Here is a 20,572-nt window from a genome sequence, read left to right on the forward strand (position 1 = left end):
CCCTGACCTTGTCCTCAAGGAGGTTCCAGTCTAAGCACCCACCATCAACTACCAGGCGGTCAGGATAAGACGGCCGGAAAAAAATAGGCTTTATGAGATATGTTCTTGCTCAACAAGCATGCAAACTAAACAGCATATTTGCAATATGCAAAGGCATGTATCTCACCTAAAGTATATATTCAAAAAGTACCCTGTCCACAGGTGCCTGAACTGTGGACAGAAACTGGTAAACACAAGAGGGCCCTTGCGTGAGCCGTGACGGGACAGAGCGGACATTCGAGGGCTTCTCCTGTGAGCGTTTTCACTGACTTCATTCCTTTTTTTAACCAAATTAACAAGCCACGGGCTGCACGGCACAGTTTGGGTTACTCTTCAGCGTGTCAGGTTTTTAGAATATATTCATAACATAAGCCATAGCTCAAAGTCCACAGAGCACTGCGGAGCATTAAGTTCAAGGTTAACGTTCGCCCTCCCGTGAAGGAACGTGAGGCTGTGGCAGGGCTTCAGCCTGGGCTGGAAGGAATTCTCTGGCTTTCACAGGTGGTGCCTGGGTTTCAGGCCTCGGGGAAGACCGCTCAGAGTTCAGGATGAAGATGGAAACCTCTATGATGCCACCTTTTATGGCTTTTCCTTTGTGTTGTATAGCCACGCCTTCCACTGAAATGTCATTTTCCATTAGAATTAACTGACACTTCTTTTCCGCTGATTGCTGGGTGATACTACCGAATAAAATACTTATCTTTAAACATGCATGAGCGTATTGAAATTCCTTCAGCTGTGTCACGCTGCCATGTGCTTTGTACCCGGTTTTATGGGAATAGCTATCCACGTGCACAAGGGCTAGCTAAACAGAAAAACACTCGAATGGGTTCTATGTTGGTAGTGTTGGTTTTTTTTAAAAATGTATTTGCTTTACTTGCCTCTACGGATGGAATTTAGCCACATTACTCACTGCGCACTAAATTTCTTGTGTTTCCTTGCCTACTGTAACACTAATGCCAGCATTTTTCTTCTTAGCTGCTTTTTCTCAGGGTTATCAGAATATTGCTGCATATGCAGACCCGATGATTTCCTACAAGCTTCTAATACATCCGCTGCCACATTTCCATTCTAAAACGTTCACTCATGGTTTAAAAACACTTAAAATGTGCAAAGCAAAGTGCTTCATTTATTTTCCAAATCATTTTCCTCTGGAGTTGGAGTGTGTCTTAAATCTTAGCTTTTTTATGCTGCTAGAACAGTAACTATCAAATGAGCGAAGAGTAAAACACCAGTACTGCTCTGTGCCGGTGAGGGCGTCCTCACACACTGGTGGTAGGGAGGTAACTCGGCACATTTTGGCAGCTAAGGAAGAGTTAAACCAGTGGTTCCCAATCTTTTTTTGGCCATGCCCCACCCAGGCATCTCGAAAATCCTGATGCCCCCCGTGATATATAATTCTTATTATTCAAAAAGTGAACTCCTCTGCACATGGAGGAAGCCTAAAAGGACATTAACTTGGTCTAAACAAGATTCCAAAGAACATGGCATTCATGAAAGAGAAAAATAATTGAACAAAAGGACAGCTGAAGTACTGAGGAAGAAATCACTAAGAAACTGTTTAAAAAAATAATAATATGGAGTGATATGAAAATACAGCAAATAAAGTTTTAAAACATATAATAGAGAACTGAAATGCATAAATATGTCACAATATGTATTTATATATCGTATATGAGGCCCCTAGAACCATAAGAAATGCAAAATATTCACTGTTAATAACTCCTTCTCAAATTGCCCCCCTTAAAAATCAAATTACCCCCCTGTGGGGCATGTGCCCACGTTGGGAACCACGGAGTTAAACAGTATGCATGGCAAACCTTAAAGGTGAGAAAACCATTAATGTAGCAATTTTACATACAACAAATTATCCTGGTTATGATATTCACCTCAATGCAATTGATAAGTGCAAAAAATTAGAGCAATATGATTATTAATAATAGAAGACTAAATAAATTATAGCACATTCAATGGTGAAATTGGTGGAGCCATTAAAAAGGGTTGTTAGAAATGGATTTGATGGCATAGAAAGGTGGTCCTGATACACCCATATCTCTGGAAGAACAGCATTTGTTTTCAATGTGTGCGTGTGTATGTGTGTGTATATGTGTGTGTGTGTGTACACAGCAAATATCTGGAAGAATGGAGGATTAACAGTGTTTTCTGTTGAGCCCTTTTTTCTCTTCTATTCTTGTCTACGTGTTCTAACTTTATATGATAAACGTATTGTTCTTGTGGTTAAAACATTACATTTTTTTAAATAGCTACCATTAGACTCTTTATACTAAATTGCCCTGCCTCGAGGCACAGAGGCTCTGAACCCATCTAGCAAGCATGGCTCATGAGGCCCAGAATCTGATGACCACCCTCCCTCCCAACCCTGGTCCCGGCTCAGCTGTCCCTGCCACAGCCAGGCTCCTGCTCACCAGGCTGTCCTGGATGCGCGGGGTCTCCACCAGCCTCCGGACTCCATTCTCCACGGTGACTCCCAGCCAGTTGAGCGCTGCCCAGCACCAGAGGTAGTCGTGCCCACCATGCCAGTAGCTCACAAATGCAAAAGTCATCGCCGTGGAAAACAGTGTCCCCAGCAGGCCGTGTTGGGACCCGCCCACTGGAATGTACACATACCTAGAGAAAGAAGAGGCTGTTAGGAGCCATGCAAAGGGCTGTCCCTGCAATACACCCGGTCCCCTGGCCTGACTCTTCTATCACACGATGACACTCACCGTGAGCAGACCCGCCCCTATTCCAGGAGGCCACAGAGCACTCCTCAAATTCTCCCATCATGCAAGGAGCTGGCAAAAACATAGGCCTCGGCCCTGCGGGGCTCTGGGTTAAATGCACACACAGTCAAAGAGCTCTCGTTACCATAGCAAACGACACTTACAAGAGGCCGGGTGAGGAATAATGGACTTTGTTTCTACAAGGGATGTGTCCAACCTGGAAAGCCAACCACAGAATGGCAGTGAGGCTCTGGCTACTTGGGGACACCAACATTCAAGGCAGGCAGGCGTGTCCTTTACAGCTCAGACGATTAAGTTTATGGTAAACCCAGTATTTAAGCACAGTTGCTGAACCGGCAGGAGCCGGTGCAGAGGAGGGGTTCCTCAGCTTTCCAGGCAAGTTGCCCAGAGGCAGGAGTGGATTCGCAAGTGAGGAGAAGAGCTCTGTGCTCAGAGGCAGCCAAATTATCACCCCAAATGCACAGCCTTCCCGGGGTACGTTCTCTACGGCCGAGACAGCGTCGGGCTGCACAGAAGCGGGCCTGTGTTCTTCGATCAGAATTTCCTTCTGGAGCTGGACAAGATGCACACCATGGGTTGGCAGGGGCTGCGGAGCTAGGTACACTCTCTTTACAATCTGTCCTGTCTGTATATTAATTTTTATGCCAAATTTCATTTTGAAAATCATTTTTGAATAGGACAATTTTATAAGAAAGCCAAAGTATAAAAATAAAAGCCATTCCTCAGTAGTAAAAAAAATATTTCAAAAAACTGTATGATCGCAATGATTTAAAAATGTCCTCCTTTACTCTCAAATATGCTCCAGTTTAGATAGTAAATTGCATGATCAGCTTAGATAGCCCCGTTTTATGGGTGAGAAACTGAGGCTGAAAAGCGAACTTGCCCAAGGCAGACGGCCAGGAAGGAGCAGAGCCAACTGCATCTACGGCACCAACGGTAATGTTTCCCATCACACCTCTGGGTTTATTTTGAAAACCCTCTATTTTACACCCCGGTCTGGAACAAACCAGGACGCACGGGAGAATGTAGCCATTTCAGAAATAAGTGAAGCAACGCAAATACTTCCTCCTGTGCAAAAACAAGACCATCTTGACAATCAAATTAGCAAATATGTACCAAGCATTCGCTACAGGTTAAGGGATCCTCCATCTGCTGTCAAATATTTAGCTGGGCCTCCAGGGCAGTCCCTGGTATCATGGGAAACACAGCGACATACGACAATGGCCCTGCCAACAGGACAGGTGTAGCTCACGGTGCAACAACAGCAAACGCGGAAGCTGGGTGATATGATATAAGGTAGACCAGGAGGGTTTCAGAGATCGGAGAAGAGGGTCTCTGGAGTGGAGGCAAGTGGGGTAAGGAAAGATTAACAGCAAAGGTCCTCACCCTGGCAAGGCCTCAGGATGAGTTTTTCTAGGCTAAAGGGAGGAGGGTGGGTGCTGCACCATGGGCTTGGAAGGGCTGGGCAAATGAGCCAGAAAAGCTGGCAGCCCCAAGCACAGTGGTTTTAGTTGGTGTTCTGCTGCCCCCTAGAGGCTATTTGATTATTGGTCTAGAGTTCTCAGCAGAGGGCCACAATTCTCAGCCTGGACTGGGCGTAACCGCTGCCCATCACCACACTCCATCTGGCTGGACTTATGTGGTCAGTCTTGTCTGTAAGGAGGCTGTATGTAAAAAACAAATAGGGGTGGTCAAACCAATTTTAAAACACGAGGAATGACTACTGTTTATAGAAACTGCAGGTAACTGTTTTATACAAGTTAATAGTAATACGAATACTCTTCTCACCTAACATAACTGTTTCGTGGTGAGATTTTCATTCTGTCTCACTATCCTACAGGGAGCTCTACCGGACATGTCAGAAAACCCCGCACAGCACAGAAAATCCCGTCATCCGCACCAGTGGGCCTTCATATTGGACCCAACTCCAAAGGAACGTGTTTTCAAGCTTGTGACGAGGAAGCATCCGCCCAGAACTACATGCTCAGCTATGTTATGCGTCTCCTGGCATGATGGCTGTGTGACTTTGCCTTCTAGCGGACAGCCGACAAGAATTCCTTTCATTGTGGAAACTCAGACATGGCAGGTCTCCAAGGACAAGCGTCTGCTTGTTTGAAACCAGAGGAGGGTCTGGTCTCCAGGTCGGAGATCAACCTCCCTTCTTCACGCTTAGCTTCTGGAAGGCAGCAGGTGTGGCAGGAGGAGAGTAAGCAGGTTATTTCCTTTTGACAAACACCGCCAGCCTTGTGTCATCTCCGTGATTCATAACGACAGAAATGTCTCTCTTTGAGAAAAGCAGCCATGCAGCCCCACTTCCTGAGATCCGCTGCGCAGTGAAATTGATTTCCCCGTGGAAGAAAGCGCCACTTTATCAACAACGCACAAATGAAAGATCTCTCGTGTCCGTGATCGTGTGAGCGCGGGTGTGCCCAGGGCCGCCCCTGCCGGCCGGCTTAGCTGGTCACCGCCTGCAGAGACGCTGCTTGGGAAAGCTGGCACCCGATGCAGCCACTTGTTCATGTCAAGCCATCTCACAGAATCCGCACAACACAGCAACCCGTCCCCCCGCCCCCACCCCCAGGAGAGTAACCTGGGTAAAATGCGGATGCTATTAATAACATCTGCCCTTTACTGGATGTCTGTGAGCCAGGTGCCTCACATATACCATTCCTAATCATTAAAGCCACCTTGCAAGGAACCACTGGCCAGGAGAGGTGAAATCTGGACCTAGGACGTTCTGGCTTCTGCACCCCCAGCCCCGTGTGCTATTAAGCCATTGATCCTGGTGGGACCTTTTCTTGGTGATGTTTTCCTCTTGTTTAACCAACCAACTCTTCAAAGCAGTCTCCACAGAAGCATCCACTGGTGTTTTATTAGCTAAAGAAATGTCCTCTTAGGGAAGGAATCTTGCTTGGGAGAAAAACACTCGTGACTTCAAAGGAGGGTGGGCCAGAAAGCTCTGTTTCAGAGGCCAGAAGGTGTACGTTCCGTTTTTAAACAAACTGGTCTCCTTCTGCCCCACGAGCAGAGCTTACACCTGCTGCCCCGACCCGGCTGGCGTCCTGCAGCTGTCTGACTGTGTGGGAAGTGGGCATGAGAAGCTGATGGTTGGGGTTGTTGCTGAGCGGGTATATGTGAAGGGAGAAGATACCTATTTCCCTCAGACCCACTACGACAAACTCGGGAATATGCCTCGCCGTTGGGACAGGGGTGGTAAGAATCCATGTGGTAAGTACACTCATCTTAAAACCACATGCTACCTTTTTCCGGGGCCTCTGCTCCCTTTTCCCCCTGGCGTGCCACAGCATCCTCACACTCCCTGCTGAGGACCAATCCCCGACCTCAAGATGAGAGCACGGGGCACCTAACATACTGGGTTTCGCTGTCCCGGGGACTAAGTCCAGGTGGGGCTGCAGGTGCCCAGTCTCCAAGTACCTACTGCTTGGCAGGGCTGAGGCCAACACCGGCTGGCATCCTTCTCCGGCTCTGCCTGACCTTCCCACCCTCGTTTCCCAGTAGTTCTCCTACGAAATCTAAGGTCCTGAACAAATGGGGTTCTCACGCCTCCATCCTCTCTGATTTTCCAATTCCTATTCAGTCTACAAATTCAGCTGATTCTCTCCACCTCCCCATGAAGTCTCTTTTGAATATTCCAGCTCTCTATTTAACCCAGAGAACCTACTGTTAGTACCACTGATTGAACAGTTATTCGCCAAAAGATGTCTTCTCTGTTAAGGCTGTCATTTTAACCGAGTGTAAAATTCCTCAGGCAGTACTAGGGGGATGTGTGTGTGTGTGTGTGTGTGTGTGTGTGTGCGCGCACGCGTGCGCACCCATATACACATGGTAGTTACTAATCAGCAGTATTTCTATATCTAACGACATGATTTCCATTTACTTTTCATAGCCTCCCACAGTTTTTAAACTTGTGATAAAGGTCACCACTGCCACAGGCCCATCGTGAGCAATTAGGAACTAAGAGATGATTATAAGGTCCTGCCCCAGTTACTGGGGGAGACTTCGGAGGACACCGATGCCCAAGAACACAGACACTTGAGGGGCTCTGAAACCCCTCTGCACTTGGTGATCCTACTTATCCTCGCAAAGTCACAGCATGTGGCCCGACCTCTGGAACAATCCCAACCTCAAGAGATTCCCAAACTGAGAAGTCCTCGCCTTTCACAGACTAGAGTCCGCAGTGGCTGGGAAAGGCAAGACTTCCGGCTGCATCACACTGGTGGTGACGTGGCCTCACCTTGCTTCACCTGGGCTCTGAGATGGGGTCCTGCTCAGAGGTCTTTGTCAAGCTGGCCATGCTGTCCTGGAACCCGCTCTCACGGGCAGTGGCTCCCCGGGCGCGACCCTGGCTCTGGCCCCGGCCTTGGGCCGCGTTGAGTTCTCTTTCTTCCAGCCCAGGGATGACACACCAGCCCGATTCTTATTCTCTCGGGAGTGGACAAAGGCCCACTGTCTAGTTCTCACCACGGGAGCTGCAGATCTACTTATGAAAAGTTTTCAAAGATGCACACAGAAAAGAGTATAATTTACTTATAATAGCTTCCTGTTTAGTATAGACCATAATGGAATTTTAATAAGTAAAAGAGAAGCAGTTGGTTAACGGGCAACTGTAGACTTTACCATCTTCAGAAGGCTAAGAGAAGTCCACTTTCAAAGCAGAGGGCACATGTTGAGGGGGGCTAGCTCTCAGCTCTTTTACCGAAAGATGCTGGCTGTAAGTTTTATACGCAATTCTGAAAAACTGCCTATTAAAAAATACTAGGCCCTATTCGGCAACAGAACATTGTGTAATTTATAAAATAGAGATTAAACTCAGGTGATAGTCTACATTTAAAGTTCGACATTCATGTGATTAGATGCCAACAAATAAAAAAAATCAATCTTTTCATTCCACAAAGCCTGTGGCTCAGTGGGTTGAAGTGCTGAGCTGATGAACTCAAGCCTGTAACTTCCATCCTAGAGAAAGGTCCACTCTACCTTCATAGAGCCAACGCTCGCTCTTCAGAAGCTCTCTCTTGTCACTGCAGAAGAAGCTGAGGGCATGAATGGCTCAGCCCTGTTGTCCTCATCACTAGACCCGGCCGGAGCAGCAACAGCCACCGAGCTCAGGACAAGAAGGAGGGCAGTGCCTGAGAGACAGAGATAGATACTCTGCCACTAACCGAGCTCTGTAACCTTGAACTTGTCAGGTAAGCCTGGTCCACTTGAGTGTGCACACTGAGTTTATTCTGGGAGCACTAGAACTTTCTTGGCTATGACCTGCTGTGAAGATCAGATGAGACTGTGTGTGTGTGTGTGTGTGTGTGTAAGCAGCTTGGAGATTTTAACACTCAAATACTTTCTAATAACGAGCCAGCAGTGGTGAGCTTGGATTCAGGAAAAAACACAATGCCATGAACAGAACGATTAGTATCCCTGTACCTTTCATAGCATTTGAAAGCACCAAGGCCGCTGGCCTGCTTGCTCAGGGATGTTCTTTGCTGACAACCATCAGCCTTAAGTACGCCACCATCAGAGCCAGGCGGCTTGGTGCCAAGAGGTCCAAGGTATGGATTCGACACCCACGTCAGCCTGTTGATTATGCTTAACCCAGAAGGCAGGCAGCTGTTCTCCAAACATCTGCTACTGGCGATGAGGGGCCCGCGAAGGGCTTGCCGGTGGGTCGGGGGAAGCAGCCCCACCACAACGGGCTTCGTCACCAACATTTCACCTTCACTCACCACGGCTCCTCCACTCAGGTTTCCCCTTATCGATGGAGCACGGAAGTCACCTGGCCAAGTCCTTTCCTTGTGAGGGGCGACTGCTGTGTGGGCGGGGCCAGAGGAAGTGCTTACCCGGGTGTACCGTCCAACCACTACCAAGCAGGGAATGAACGGCTCAGCCCAGGCGTCCTCATCACTAGAACAGCAACAGCCACAAAGCCCAAGACAAGAATGTTTGTGTCTTGGCGATACGTGAGTCTTTGCAGAATTACCATCCTCACATTACAGACTGAAAATGCAACCACCACCACCACCACCAAACAGAAATGGAACAGACATCGCTTTAAAGCGCCATTCTTCAAAACTAGCTTCCAGGCACAAAGGGGGATGGGAAGGCCCAGGGGGAGGGGACACCACGAAGGAGTGCCCACGACTGCCCTCCATGGGGTTGCTAACCCACGTCTGCTTGAGAGCGCATGGAAGCCTCGCCATCCCCAGGGCTCCCGGGCCCATGTCTATTTTGGGTTATAAATAAACAGCCCGTGAAACGGATTCTTTGGGGGGTCTGAGCAAAAGAGACAGCGCAGGAGTTTATTCTCTTTAGTGCTGTGGAACTGAGTCTAATCGCTAATAAAAAGGTCCTCGAAGCCTCTGTTTAATAACCACCAAGATTTCCTGGCTGCCTGCCTGTCTTCCCACCTGGCTCCCGAGAGAATGCAGCTAAAAGCATTTATAAGCTGCCCTCGGCCAGATGGAAAGGGGCAGCGTCTGAAAAGCCAGACATAAAAGGGCAAACCGAGCGTATGTATGATGTCGATGTGAGTGACACCCCCCCCCCACCCCACCCATCTCATCAGCAGAGGGAGAGGGTTGGGGGAGGGTCCGATCCTCCCCTGCTCCCGACATATTTCTCCACCTTTGCTCCATCAGTAGATCCCAAACTAGGATCAAATTTACAACCGTCCTGGGCACATCCCGCCTCTTATTAGCAGGGGTACTGTTCCTCCCGGGTACTGCCCTCTGACCTCTGCCTTTCACCCACATCCAATTCAGTGCCACCCCTGCTGGTGCTCATCTTCTCACTCATTTATTATGGCTGCCAGGAAAGCGTGCACTACAGAGTGAACTAGTACAACTCAACCGTGACCGTGCTGGTCCGATGCCAGAACTACCCAAAAGAAAAGAGATTTAACCAAGAGCAAAAGTTCGGTGTTAGATGGTTAAAAAATCCAAGCACCCTAGGTGGGAGGTTCAAGACTTGTGATGGTAATTTGAAAAGCCTCAAATGAAGCCATGGACAAGCCCATCAATATTGGATATGGGTGAGGGGGAAGGCCAACAGGTGTGTGTGTGTGTGTGTGTGACTTTGACCTTTTGCTGGCTGAAGTTTTTTACAAAACCTCGTCCCTTGCCACAAATGTCACTTCGAAGTCCAACGTGTATCTTGGCCACAAGAGAAGTGGTGTGGAATCAGGACCATTACAGGACATGAATGAATGAAAACACACACACACACACACACACACACACAGAGACACACACACACACACCAAGTGTCTTAGAGCCTGGAGGAGGTGGGTGGGTAAGCCGGGGCCACAGCTTTCAACGACACTCCCTTCTCTGGGCCTTGGTTTAACACTGGGAAGAGTTCAGGGGCTGGGGAAAGCATTTGGGATATAAGAAGACTGTTGTTGAAGGGTTATGCCGATCCCGATGGTGTGCTGTTCTGTTGGTTTCCGCTAAAGCAGAAAGGACCTGTCTCCTCAGCTGGATTTGCGGGACATGAAGCTCCTGAGACATCAGCTCCTGCTGCCTATTGCCCCCCACTTCTGCTGCCATGAAGCTAACTCGTGAATTAATATGAAATGCGGGAGAAGATGGTTATCTGAAGGAAGGCCAAGGTGAACCTTGACTCAAGGTTGACAATTCCTTCCCTATCAGCAATTTCCACCCCCAACTGATCGGTTTTGATATTCTGGACTTGCTTAGAGAGTGACAGCCCGCTGGTAATAAACATGCTCATCTGGGGTGCCCATCGATGGGGTTCAATGTCCAGAAAAGGAGAAAATGGCAGCGGGTATCACGTGGGCACCACTATCAAAACACTGCATTCCACACGATTTCCAGCAGGAAGAAGGCAAAGGTCTCGGCACTGAAGTAATTTTCAAAAAAAATAAAGCAAAATGGTTGCTGGTGGGAAGGATGAGGCTGCTCCCCGCCTGGCGGAAACGAGCGCTCTGACAAATCAGCTTCGATACAACTGTTTCAACGGCCTCTCATTCATCACAATTAGGAGGCGCAGTCCCGCTCAGACATGATACCTTCGAAGGCTGGGCACTGGAAGGGAAAACTGCTCGTGCGTGGGTTTGCACGTGAATGGCAATAAATCCCCAGCAGCATCCAGCACCACCGTGCCAGCGCGACATTTACGGAAACAAAGCGAGAGCAACATCCCGTGCGCGGGAACGATGCCCGGTAAGCATTTTCCCCCTAATGCCGTGAGAGCCGCCTAGATGACGCTGCTTAACCAGTAGACCCGTGGTAATTGGATGGACTCTTGAGTGTGCATTAGAGATTAATATTTTAAGAGGTGGCATTTTACGGAAACAGTCTAAGAATGACATTCAATGTACATCATGAAAGGCAGCGTCTTCTGTAGATTAAAAATGCCATCACTCATGCAATAAAATTAAAGAAATCCAAAGATGTCAGCCATGGAATGGGGTATTGCTATGGTGATCCATGCTGGAAGCAGTCGCCCCCTAGGGGGCTGGAGGAAGAATGAACCACAAGAATGAAATTGTACTTGCTCCTTAGCCTCCCTCTCAAGTGGGGTCAAGATGAGGAAAGATGTTTTAAGGGCGAAGGGGTCTCGTGCTTGACTTTTGTCTTATTCCTGAGAAAGGCAGAGAGGATGCAGGGTAATCAAGACCTGCTCACTACAGATGCTCCCGTGGCTGCAGAAGGAGGACATATCTTCTCAGGAAGCAGAGAGGCAGCTGGGGTTCAAATGAAAGAAGTGATTACATGGAGGTCAAAGAGCAAGAGACCCCCTTGGAGCTCCTTGTGTGCCCTAGAGCCTCACCAGCCCAGGCTACATGCATGAACACAAATCTAAGGCCCAGTAACCAATCCAGCGGGTCTGGCCTCTCACTCCATTAGCTTTCCAGAAGAGGAAGGCAAGGGCCTGGAGGGATGCAATCTATCTGGGTACTGTGCCCAAACACAAGGTAGAGGGCAGGAGGAAACTGACTTGGTGTTTACCATCTTCACCTTAGGTGGCACAGATGAGGAAGTTTATTTTGAGAGCTCAATAAACAGACCCTTTTTCAATTCCATGGTCAAGGCTAAGAGATAGGGAGCCTCCTTCCAGAACATTCCCTCTTCTTCTAAATAGAGTCTTTGGAGCCTTCCAGGAGAGAGGGGTGGCTGCCCATGCTGCAGAGCATGGAGATGCTACAGTGCAGCTGTGGGCTTGAGGGATGCTGGGATGGATCAGACAAAGGGGACAACCAATCTATTCCTCAGAGGTCAACTGTGGGGTTGAAATTCCCAGCCCATCTGGTTATCATCACGTCTGTGACTATTTCCTGTTGCGTCACGGTTATGACAAGACGGCTGTGGCCTCAGGCTGGACTTGAGGGCACTGCCCAACGTGACCTCTCCTGGGAGTCCGGCTCTTCAACTCTCAGTCACTTCAGTTCTCAATGTTCCAGGTCCTCAGCAAGGAGTTTGATGGGAGAATGGAAGTCTCTGTACTACACCACTGTAATAGCCACTAGCCACGTGTGGCTGTTGACCATCTGAAATGAGCTATTTTCACAGAGGAGCTTGGTGTGGGGGTAAGACCTCTGGCTCCTCAGAGGGGCCCTCCAAGCCAAGATATCCCTACAGATTATTATCTACCACACATGGGTGTGGGACCAGCCCATTCTCATCTCCCCCTTCTACCAGTCTTGATGTGGCTTCTTCTTTAGATCCTTAGTTGCAGAACTTCCAGTTAACTTTATTTCAGGAGGTTCGGAATAATGATTGTCATGTAGTTTAGTTGTAATTTTGATGTGGCTGTGGGAGGATGGGAGTACTGCATTTTCAAGATAGTTAATATTTAATCCAATATTTCTTAGCTCTTAAAATATCTACTGAGTCCCTAGGAGGTGACAGTCACCATACACGGTGCTTTATGCAGTGTTTCATTTGATTTAGATGGTACTTTAGCAGTTTTTAGTGCCTCAGACTCATTTTAGTGAACCTAAATTATCATTGTAGCAGAAAAGCATGACAGTTCTAGATAACAGAACATCCAAATCACTATGAGATGGCAAAAAATACAATGCATTTCCACTCAAATAAATCTGGTGGAATCTTATTATAACCTCTCAAAGTCCCAAGGACAAGAAAATTAATCCCCCCCATTGTTGGTACAAAGGATCCTAGAGATAGAAAGGATGTGAAAGGCCATCGGTGTATGGGTGCCCTGGACTTTGTCCACACCAGCAATCTTCCAGCTACACCTCAACATACTCAGTGACCAAGAATTCTTGAGTTTTGGAAACAGTCTTTTCTACCTTTCTGAGACAATTTAGACTGGAGAGAATGTGCTTTTCTGTAATTTTCACCAGTTGATCCTGGTCCTCCTCTCTGAAGCAAGTCCCCCTCCTTCCCCCTCCCACCCACCCCCACCACCCGCCCCGCAGTCTGTGAAGTATCCGATAAAGGTTCTCATATCTCTGCAAAGGCTTAATTTTGCAGGCAAAATATCTTCCTTTATCCATTCTGTTACACCTGGTTCCAAACCTCCTATCATAGTTTCCCTTTTTCCAGATATTTCCTCATTTGTCTGTGTTCCTCTGGGATTGTGGTGAACATTTATGAAATGACATGAATAATAAAGAATGGACTAGAAATGCCCCATTCTTTTCTAACCATCTATTCAGGTCAACAAATATTTTTAAGCACCCATAATGTGCCAGGTACGGTGCTAAACCCTGGAGACATTCAAGAAGATGGCACGTAAAATTGCCCTCATAGAGCTTACATCCAACCTATTACACTGATGAAGCCAGTGTTGCTGGGCAGCCTAATCTCATACCAAAATTTTCATCTACTACTTTCCTGAGAAAGTCAACACCAATATATAAGAGTGCCCTCATCTTCTTCCCTAGCCACATCCATCTTCATCTCCATTGGCACCTATGCACTCAGCCATCTGTGTTCCCATAGTGGAAAAGCTGTCTTCTCCATGACTGAGGCTAAGTCTTCTCTTTGGTTCTATCCCCGAGGCCTTCTGAGGGGTCATGCTCCATCAATTATCTCCCTCTCACCTTGTACCGTTAGCCAGCTTGTCCAAACTGGTTCTCTCCTTGGCATAAAGACATATTCCAGTCCCTCCCATTTTATAAACACCTTTTGTTCAATCCTAACTTCTACTTCTTCAGCTTCAATCCTAATAACCTTTCTTGATGGCCAAGTATTTCAAGACCCTTTAAAAAGCAGTGTATACCTTGTCTCTAAGTTCTCCCCTCCTATTCTTTAAACAACTTTTTTCAAGGCCATTTAATGGCCTCCAGGTTGCCAAAGCTAATAGATATATTTACATCTTCCTGTTACTTGTCTGTTATATTTGACATTGACTGTGCCTTCCATTTTCCCCCTTTGATAATTTCTGGTTTGTCTTGCCACTCTAGTACTACTTACATTCATTATAGAAAGTTTATAAGTAGACATAAAATTCCAGGAATAGCTACCAATGACTTTTTTAGTATATGCCCTCTTTGACATTTTTCTATAAATATGCATAGATGCATACTTCTTGTAAGAATAGGATCACAAATGATCCTATTTCGCTGGGAAATTGCTCTGTTCGCCTAATCTACCGTGAGCGTCCTTCCGTTGCCCTGCCTTCCTTATTTCCATCCTTTCCTCCCCTGGCTCCAGTGAGCCCGCTCTTTTCCTTTTGCCTCCAGAGCCACCACTTCTCAGTCGGGCTTCTCGCCGGGAGGCCGCCTCGGCACGTTACAAAGCCGTCCCTGGGGTGCGGGTTCATCTGTTAGTCGGTGGGCAGCCACACACAGAGCAGGCAAACCGTGATGCGACCACAGAGAACACGCTCAAGGAAAGCTGCTAAACCACTCCGACGGCAAGAGAAAGGGGAAGGAGAGCTCTGAGAGGGACCTGCTGGGGAAAGGACGCTGCCAAAGGGAGGGCCAATGTGAGGGCAAGGAAAAGGAGAAGGGAGGGTGAAGGAAATACGACAGGGAAGCATCAAAACCACTCTCTCTCCCGCACACCGCTGCTGAGAGCTGGATCTGCCGCGCCGTTGCTGAAATGTGCTACCAAACAGGCAAGCAGTAGCTCCCAGCTGCTCCCCCTGCACACCCCCCACCCCCTGCCATCAGCCTCCAGCAGTCACTGTGGGTGAGAACCCTGTGAGGTGGCCCTGCAGACACTCTCCCTGGATTTCACTCCCGCAGAGTTGAAAACTCCTCCCCACCACGCTTCCTCCCCCCTATCTCATGAATTGCCTTTCAGCCCCCTCACCCCATTTCACCTTTCAGCCCCTTCCAGATTAACGTCATTCATCTGCTCTCACACAATCTTTTCTGCTAGTCTTAATCTCTTACCTTTTTTATAACTACAGTGGGGCCTTGATTTACGAGTGTCCCGACTAACGAGTTTTTTGAGATACCAGCTGTCTCTCAGCCGATTTTTTGCATTGAGTTGACAGAGTAATTTGAGTTAACGAGCTCCTTAACGAGCTCGGTCTCAGAACGAATTAAACTCGTAAATCAAGGCCCCACTGTACATTTGGTTCTCTATATCCATGGGTTTTGCATCCACGTATTCAACCAACTGTGGATGAAATCAGTATTTCCGATCCGTTGGGAAGCCACGGATGTGGAGGGCCAATTGTATGCACTGTTCTATACCATTTTATGTAAGGGACTTGAACTCCCTCGGTTTGGTGCAGGGGGCCCTGGAAGCAATGTCCCGCAGATAATGAGGGACAACTGTAGACCAGTCTTCAATTGCTTCATTTTCATTTTTTAAAATATACTTTTATTTCTTTCACAGAGGGAGAGAGTGAGATAAAAACATCAATGATGAGAGAGAATCATTGATTGGCCGCCTCCTGAAAGCCCAATAGTGGGGATCAAGCCTGCAACCCAGGCATGTGCCCTGACCTGGAATTGAACTGTGACCTCCTGGCTCATAGGTCGACACTCAACCACTGAGCCATGCTGGTGGGACAACTGCTTCATTTTCTTGACTCTACTGGAACAGCATATGGACTGAGACCTAGTCTATTACTTGAATCTATACCCTCAATACACTTGCCCAATACACTTTTGTATTTCCTCTGGGTGCTTACCAGAATTAGCTGGTCCAGGGGCATTAAAGTGCAGTGGTTACGAACATGGGTTCTCCCCTGGGTTCTAATCCCACCTTTACTTACTAGCAGTGAGGCTCTGGGCCTCAGGTTCCTGATAGGTAGAATGGAGGTAGTAATAAAACCCACCTCATAGAGATGTTATACAGATTAACTGAGGTACTGAATGTAAGGAGCTTAGAACAGTGCCTGGCATACAGCAAGCACTCAATAGATGTCAGGTGTCAGCTGTGACGAAGAAAACACACGTCAGTAGAAGCCCAGTGAAGAGAAATCAGGGAATCCTGCTCCTCTGGCCAATGCATTCATGTCCTCACGTCTAAAGCATGGTCAGAGTTCCACACCGCCCCCACCTCTTGGCCCTTGGTAGCTGGATTAAAAGCACTCTTTTCTTCATGAGCATCTCATTCCTTAATAAGCCAGATAAACAGATGCCCTCAATGCCACCACCTCAGAGTGGACAAATAGACACTATTCCCAAATACCTTCTCTAATTAGCATTTGTCTGATTTGTACAGCGACTATATTTTACACTAAAGAGTGATCTAAAAATAGCAGCAAATCCCCTAAGTGTGCAACAGATAACCTAAAATTGAACTGGATTATTGCCGATATTTGAGCATTGTAATTCTGTAAGTAAGGCTTCACTAGTCCTATTGTGGCAGGGCTCTGTAATGGGTGATATAATATGATGAAGTTCACATCCCATTCAGTTAGTGTCTGTCATATTCATTCATTCATTCATTCATTCACTCAATACCAACTATGGGTGCCTACTATGCACCAACCACTGGGCTAAATGCTGGGGAAACACACACTTCACTGATGTCTCTGTGAAATTTTCATGACACCAGATAGTCTTGTAGTGGCTCCATTGTCACAGTGGAACAAAGCCCTCCCTCCTCTGGGTGGTCTCCTCTGAGGGTCACTACTATTCCAAACTAATCAGGTTCATGGTCTCATTACAAACGTTTCTTAGTGGAAATGCTATAATTTTTCTGACAAATTATGGAACCTGGTATACATTTCATTAATGGCACCAAAAAATACCTTCATGTTCCTGGGTAGCACAAGGACCAGGTGGCTGAAAGAAGGGACCACATCTAGATAAGTCCTTGCAGGGCTGCCAGCACCGCATCACAATCCATTTCAGCCCTGGCCGAGCACATGCAGAACAGGGCTAGATCCCTGTCTCTAGCCTGTGGCCCCCGGGACTTTCGTTGGGAAGACCTGGCTGTTGGTGTGGATACCGGCATCGTGTAGTGGAAAGGTGTGGGTTTAGGAGCCAGACAGGCCTGGGTCAAAATCCAAGCTTCACTGCTTAGACTGTCAACCTAAGTTGACTGTAAAGTGAGCTAAAATCTATACATAATGGGTGCTGAATAATATATGCTGAATGGAGTTAAAAATTAGACCTATTACTAAATCCTGATTCACATTAACCTTTCCTGACAAACCTTTCCTCCAGCACTCAGAATCCACTCCATTGATTCTATGGTTATTTACTGAGCACCTAATATGACCCAAGCAGACACAGATTAAACTGTTCATTTCAAATTGTGAACAGAACGTGCAAGGTCTCTACTTTCTTGAAGCGTAAACTGGTGGACAAATGAATAGTGATACATGTTGATTAATAATTTCTGTAAAAAAAAATAAAGCAAGATCAGGAGCTAGAATCCGACCACCTAATTTAGGATCACAGATGACTCTGTGGTATTCACTACTCTTTCAAATCGTGCCATCTAAGTCTTTAGTTCCAATGGCATCTATTAGAAGCCAAGTGCACAGCAAATGCTCAGCAAATTCCAGTCAACTCATCAAGAATAAAACGACTAAAGAAGATTCTGCCAAGTAAGACATCATCTAATTCCATGAGTTATACTTGACATCATTATGAAATAAATAGAAGCTTTAGAAATTCAGTTTCCTCACTACTTCCAGACAAGGATGTAGCTCATATACTTTTCATCCTTGCAACAAATCCAACTCCAAGACAACCCCAAGCCTTCCATTTCAATTACTTTGGGTACCTTTGCCAAAGTTGCCCATCATACCACCTACCAGCCACCTGACCCCAACCTACGGATGCCTGGTCCCAAGAATAACTGGCACAATTCTGAATGGATCAGCAGCTTTTTTCCTATAGAGTTGTTTAGGAGGTATGAAGAAAGGGGCAGGTGACATTTACCCATTTGGAAATAAAAGCATTTTCCTTCCTCACTTTACCAATACTTGTAAGCCCTTCCAATCAGGAATACCTTAAAATTGACCATAAACAGGAAGAAAAAAAGTTACCAAATCCATTTCCTAACACTGGAAAGCTTATTTTTTCCTTCCCTGTCCCTAGCAATTTTCCCACTAGAATCACTAGACACTACAAACCACTCAAGCCAACAACAGGTATATCAGACCCAAAGGCAAGTCCTGGCAGGTGGCAAGCGTTGAACCTTTAGGACAATTGCATCATTTGTTTCCCAGTAAAGTAACAAGAGGAAGAGACACAGGGTCAGCCAAGTAGGAGAACTTGGCTGCAGTACCGCAAAACCAAGCACCAGCCTTCAGTTAAAGCTCCCACTCTCCTGATTCCTCCTGTAGTATCAGGGGCCACCATGCTTTGCAAAGCACATTTTATGTTCATTTAGCTTTCATCCAACTACTACTTGTTGGGTACCTTCTAGTAGAAGGCCCCAGGCTAGGTGCTATAGGAAAGTCAAGCCCAAGGAAGAAGAGCCCTAGCTGGTTTGGCTCAGTGGATAGAGCGTCAGCCTGCAGACTGAAGGGTCCCAGGTTTGATTCCGGTCAAGGATACATGCCTGGGTTGCGGGCTCGATCCCCAGTAGGGGGCGTGCAGGAGGCAGCCAATCAATGACTCTCTCTCATCATTGATGTTTGTATCTCTCTTTCCCTCTTTCTTCCTCTCTGAAATCAATAAAAATGTATTTTTTAAAAGCCCAAGGAAGAAGAAAAATCTCTGCCACTGTCCTAACCGGTTTGGCTCAGTGGATAGAGCATCAGTCTGCAGATTCAAGGATCCCAGGTTCAATTCCAGTCCAGGGCATGTACCTTGGTTGCGGGCACATCCCCAGTAGGGAGTGTGCAGGAGGCAGCTGATTGATGTTTCTCTCTCATCGAGGTTTCTAACTCTCTATCCATCTCCCTTCCTCTCTTTAAAAAATCAATAAAGTATATTTTTTTAAAAAATCTTTGCCACCAAGTAACTTACAAGACAGCACTGCCCCAAATACAAGGTGCCACCAAAGACAGCTTGCCACCCACCCAAGCTGAAGAAAATATCCCTAGGAACCCAGGTCCCTGCAAAGTGTGGCCACTTGCCCAGGACGCAACTGAAAGCCTACCTGGCCTTCCTCCTTGGACAACTGCACTTCTGGCCCTTGAGGAAACGTGTCCGAATGCTCCTATGGACAGTTATCAGGCCTGCTCAACCCACAAGCTCCCGGCACCTGAATAATCAGCCAATTCCTTGCCCACTTTTCCCCTGAAAGTAGCCAACAGATGACTGGCCGTGGGTATCTAATCCCCAGGAAGCAGACATTCATGCAGAAAGGTGGCTTGGATTATGAGCTTCAAGCTGGGAAGGTTCCAACCTTTCACCTTTCTGAACCCTGGTTTATGGAGTTGCAAAGTTGGGATGGGGAGGCTGGTCCATCTGGGATTTATGTGTCATCCAAGGAATTTCTGATATTTGTGGGGTATTTCCTATAATGAATAAGTCCTGACTCATAATAAATATCTTCTTTTTGTATCATCTCTCCAGCAATGTACCAAGTTTTAGTTAATAACACAAAGCATTTCATTCCCTAAACTATCTGTTCAAAGTTAGTCCTAGCAACATATAGTGTGTCTTCCTGAGGTCCCCTCCTCACCCATGCGTCTTTGTTCTCACTGGGCCTTCTCCATGCTCTTTCAACACTCGAGGTTAAGGACTGGGTGTGAGTGACACCCAGCACCGTCTGTAGGAGGTCTTGAGTGTGCTCCTACAGCCATAATGCTGCACCCTCCTTCGGGTATAAGGCCGACGTGCCTATCTGGCTCTTCAGGAGGCCCCTGGCTTTGAGCTGTTAGTCCAATGATTTCAATTAGGTTGAATCCATACACTTACTCTTCCAGAATGAGTCATCCGATTTGTGAGTAGCTAACCCAGTTAGGAGTGAAATCTGCAGTCAACAAATTGTTATTCTTGGGCAAATTATCTGAAGTGAAATTCCATAATCTTGGTCTCATCGGGACCAAATCTCTATCCAACTCAAAGAGCTCGTCAACAATATCTACCAAACTGCAACCAAGCACTCGTGACAGGAAAGCAGAGCTGCTGCGTGAGGCTTCGGGCTGCTCTGGGCCTGTGGGTGTTATAGGTGGGCATCGTGGAAGGAAGGCATGTGCGGGGCTAGGAAGGCCATGAGGGGAAGGCGGCAGCACCTGTTGGCAAGACTGCAGGGGCAGCAGCCCCCGGGCCCAGGTGAGCAGCAGGGAGGTGGGAAACAGGATGGGCATGCATGCTTGCATGGTTCACTCATTTCACAGGTGTCTGGGGCTGACCATCGCTAGGGCCTGTAGTGATAAGCAAAGGAGACACAGCGCAGTGCCTGTCCTGGCAGAAGTGACATGTTAGCAAGGATGGGGTCGCATTACAGAAGCCTTTGTTTTTCTCCTTCTTT

At 47.2% G+C, this 20,572-nt stretch overlaps 1 protein-coding gene across 1 annotated transcript in view; it reads right to left on the bottom strand.

The window, feature by feature from the left end:
* HHAT (hedgehog acyltransferase) overlaps positions 1–20,572 on the bottom strand; it is a 159,892-nt gene that overhangs the window by 55,258 nt on the left and 84,062 nt on the right. The window contains exon 9 of the mRNA XM_081111940.1: positions 2,466–2,667. Coding sequence (XP_080968066.1) covers positions 2,466–2,667 — 202 coding nt within the window. The remainder of the gene's footprint in view (positions 1–2,465; positions 2,668–20,572) is intronic.

Source organism: Myotis nattereri (assembly GCF_964212035.1).
Source record: "Myotis nattereri genome assembly, chromosome: 18".
Classification (NCBI taxonomy): Eukaryota; Metazoa; Chordata; class Mammalia; order Chiroptera; family Vespertilionidae; genus Myotis; species Myotis nattereri.